Source organism: Austrofundulus limnaeus, unplaced genomic scaffold, assembly GCF_001266775.1.
Source record: "Austrofundulus limnaeus strain Quisiro unplaced genomic scaffold, Austrofundulus_limnaeus-1.0 Scaffold526, whole genome shotgun sequence".
Classification (NCBI taxonomy): Eukaryota; Metazoa; Chordata; class Actinopteri; order Cyprinodontiformes; family Rivulidae; genus Austrofundulus; species Austrofundulus limnaeus.
In genome coordinates this window covers 167,889-170,541 of record NW_013952928.1, presented here as the reverse complement: position 1 = coordinate 170,541, position 2,653 = coordinate 167,889, and the positions used below count along the sequence as shown (strand labels likewise).

The window sequence follows — 2,653 nt, the reverse complement described above, 5'->3', positions numbered from 1 at the left end:
CATACATACATACATACATACATACACTGCTCAAAAAAATAAAGGGAACACTACTGCTCAAAAAATAAAGAGAACACTTAAACAAAACACGCTAACTCCCGATCTTAATCAATGAAATATTCGCATTGAGTACTTTGTTCTGTACAGAGTTGAATGTGCTTCACAAAAGTTTGATTTACTTGGACTTAGTGTGCATTGTTTAAGTGTTCCCTTTATTTTTTTGAGCAGTGTATAATGTTGTTGATCTGAATTATGTTGCTTTATTGGTCAGTACAGTAGCAAAAAAAAGTCTCAATTTGAGGTTGAGCCATACAAATTTTCCAATGAACAAAACAAACTAAAGCTTGATTTACACAAATCTTTATTTAACAAAACTTAAATTTTTGCCGTTCAGCTTAGCAGTCACAAACTTTTCAGCTTTCTACCCACAAGAAAAAAAGTCGCATGAACACAAGACCTCAACTGACTATTGCAGGATGGTGCATGCATGCACGCATGCCTGAATGAATGAATGAATGAAGACATCTAAAAAGCCTTAACTTACAGCTTCTTTTGTGTTTTTGTATACTTGAGGTCAAATTTGAATAATTTAAAACCTTAAAATATACACAAAGTAACAATTTCCATATATAATTTTTTTTTTTTGCTTTTATTATCTTTTTAAACTAATGATGATGATTTAAAGCCTAATCTCTTGTGAATGCTTTTCACTGAGCCATGAGAAAACCTAGCATAATACCTGCAGTTAGGCAGTGGGACCACCAGCAGCAGAGCTGTACACAAAAAGGAACTAGGGACAATAAAGCTGCTGCAGACCACCGTTTAGTTCTTTACAAAGAGGAAGTTTTTGATATATTTTGAGAGTCATAAAGTGCCAAGCCAGACATCTTGAAAACTATAGAAATCAAATTAACTTTGAAAATGACTTTCACATGCATATTTAGCCCTCTCTGTTAGAAATACAGTAGATGAAAATTATAGTCACAAAAAGGGAAATATATAATAAAATGATTGACAAGTCTCGTTATTAAAACTTAAGCCCAGCCTGTGATGCAGCAGCAACACAACCCACGTGGTTGTGGGAGAATATTGTCCCACTCTTCTTCCCAATGTTTCTTCATTTCATTGAAGTTTCAGACATTGGTTTTGCTCGGTTCTTGTAAGGTTCCACCACAGGTTTCCATCAGGTTGAGGTTCTGAACTTAGTCTGGATACTGAGCCATTTTATTGTAGATTTATTAGCTGCTGTGTTTGGGATCATTGTACTGTTTCATCATGACTCAGTTTGGTCCAAGTTTCAGCTGTTGGATTATAAAATTGTTTGGTCTACAGACATGTTCACGGTCAGCTCAAGGACCACAAGGAGCCTGAACTGTCAACTCTCCACCACTGTGCCCAGAAAACTGCAATTTGTGTGTTTTTTTCTTCAATTTGGTTGTGATTAATTTTATTCTAACGTTGTCTTTTTTTCCCATAGTGACACATGTGTGCAGTTCTCCCAGATCTGTATCCTTTCTTCTTCTAAAAGTTAATTATTTGTTAAACGTCTGTTTAGTCATTTGTATTTGTCATTTCAAATACACTCAAATGCAAAAAAATGTGTCTCTCAGGTCCTGATGAAGTGATGAACTTGTATTTTCTTTCAAATATGAGCTAATGAGACATGATGAAGAATAAATAAATATGTAAATTAAGGGCAGGTTTTGCAGACAAGGCTCAAGGCTAATCTCAGACTAAAATGCTGTTTGAGCTGGTTTAACTCTAAGTCCCTTGCACAGTCGTGTCTTAAAATAGTCGCAGATTTAGTCTATTCTGTATTAAACAAAGCCAATTGCAGGAAGGTGGATCAGAACTACTCTGTGACTAAATTAAAGCTTAAATTAATCCCTCAAGGAGGCAGGTTTAACTTCTGCTTAGTATTCTCTGTGAAAGGGAGCACAGACAGTTTGGCAGCATGAAGTATTGAGAATAAATGCTGCGGCTTCTGAATAAATGAAAATGATTTAACACAGTTATTTATACTTTTAGCAGCTCTTTTTNCCTGAAGCAGCATGATTGTCCAGATCCTCCAATGGAAGATCAGGATGATGATGTGCCAGTGGCAGTGGCAGGAAATAACCACTGGCACTGGGATGTCAATGCTTTCACATTGCAGCACTTCAGTTACATAAAGATGTATTAAACCATGGAGTATATTGATTATGGCTTATTTAGGCTTTAGTAGTGTTTGTTGTGTACAAAATGTAAAAGTATGCAGAAAAATGAACCACCAAGGCTGATTTAAAATGTAGTTTGTGGTGACATTACTAACAGTCTTGCCAAATGAGAGAACATTTTATTTAAACAATTTATTTAATCCCATTGTTCAGCATAGCTTTGAGCAGCCCTGATTTTTATATCCTATTCAACCTGTAAAATTTTATTTTTCATTTTATGCTCTTCTTTCAGATATTTCAGTTTCTGCTCATGAAGTTTAACGGTTACCTTTTCATGCTTTCTCGTTGCACTTTTTGGTCTCTGGTAGAAAGTAGTAGCAGCATTTTCTCTCTGGCATGCCACACCAGATACAGTGGGGAGAACAAGTATTTGATACACTGTTGATTTTTCAGGTATTCCCACTTGCAAAGCTTGTAGAAGACTGTAATTTTTATCA

The 2,653-nt window shown here is 35.5% G+C and overlaps 1 protein-coding gene across 1 annotated transcript in view; it reads left to right on the top strand.

The window, feature by feature from the left end:
* Positions 1–1,477: 1,477 nt before the first annotated feature.
* Positions 1,478–2,653, top strand: part of ubxn4 (UBX domain protein 4) — a gene marked incomplete at its 5' end in the record, with an annotated part of 31,469 nt that continues 30,293 nt past the window's right edge. Inside the window, 1 exon segment of the mRNA XM_014026118.1 lies at positions 1,478–1,506. Coding sequence (XP_013881572.1) covers positions 1,478–1,506 — 29 coding nt within the window.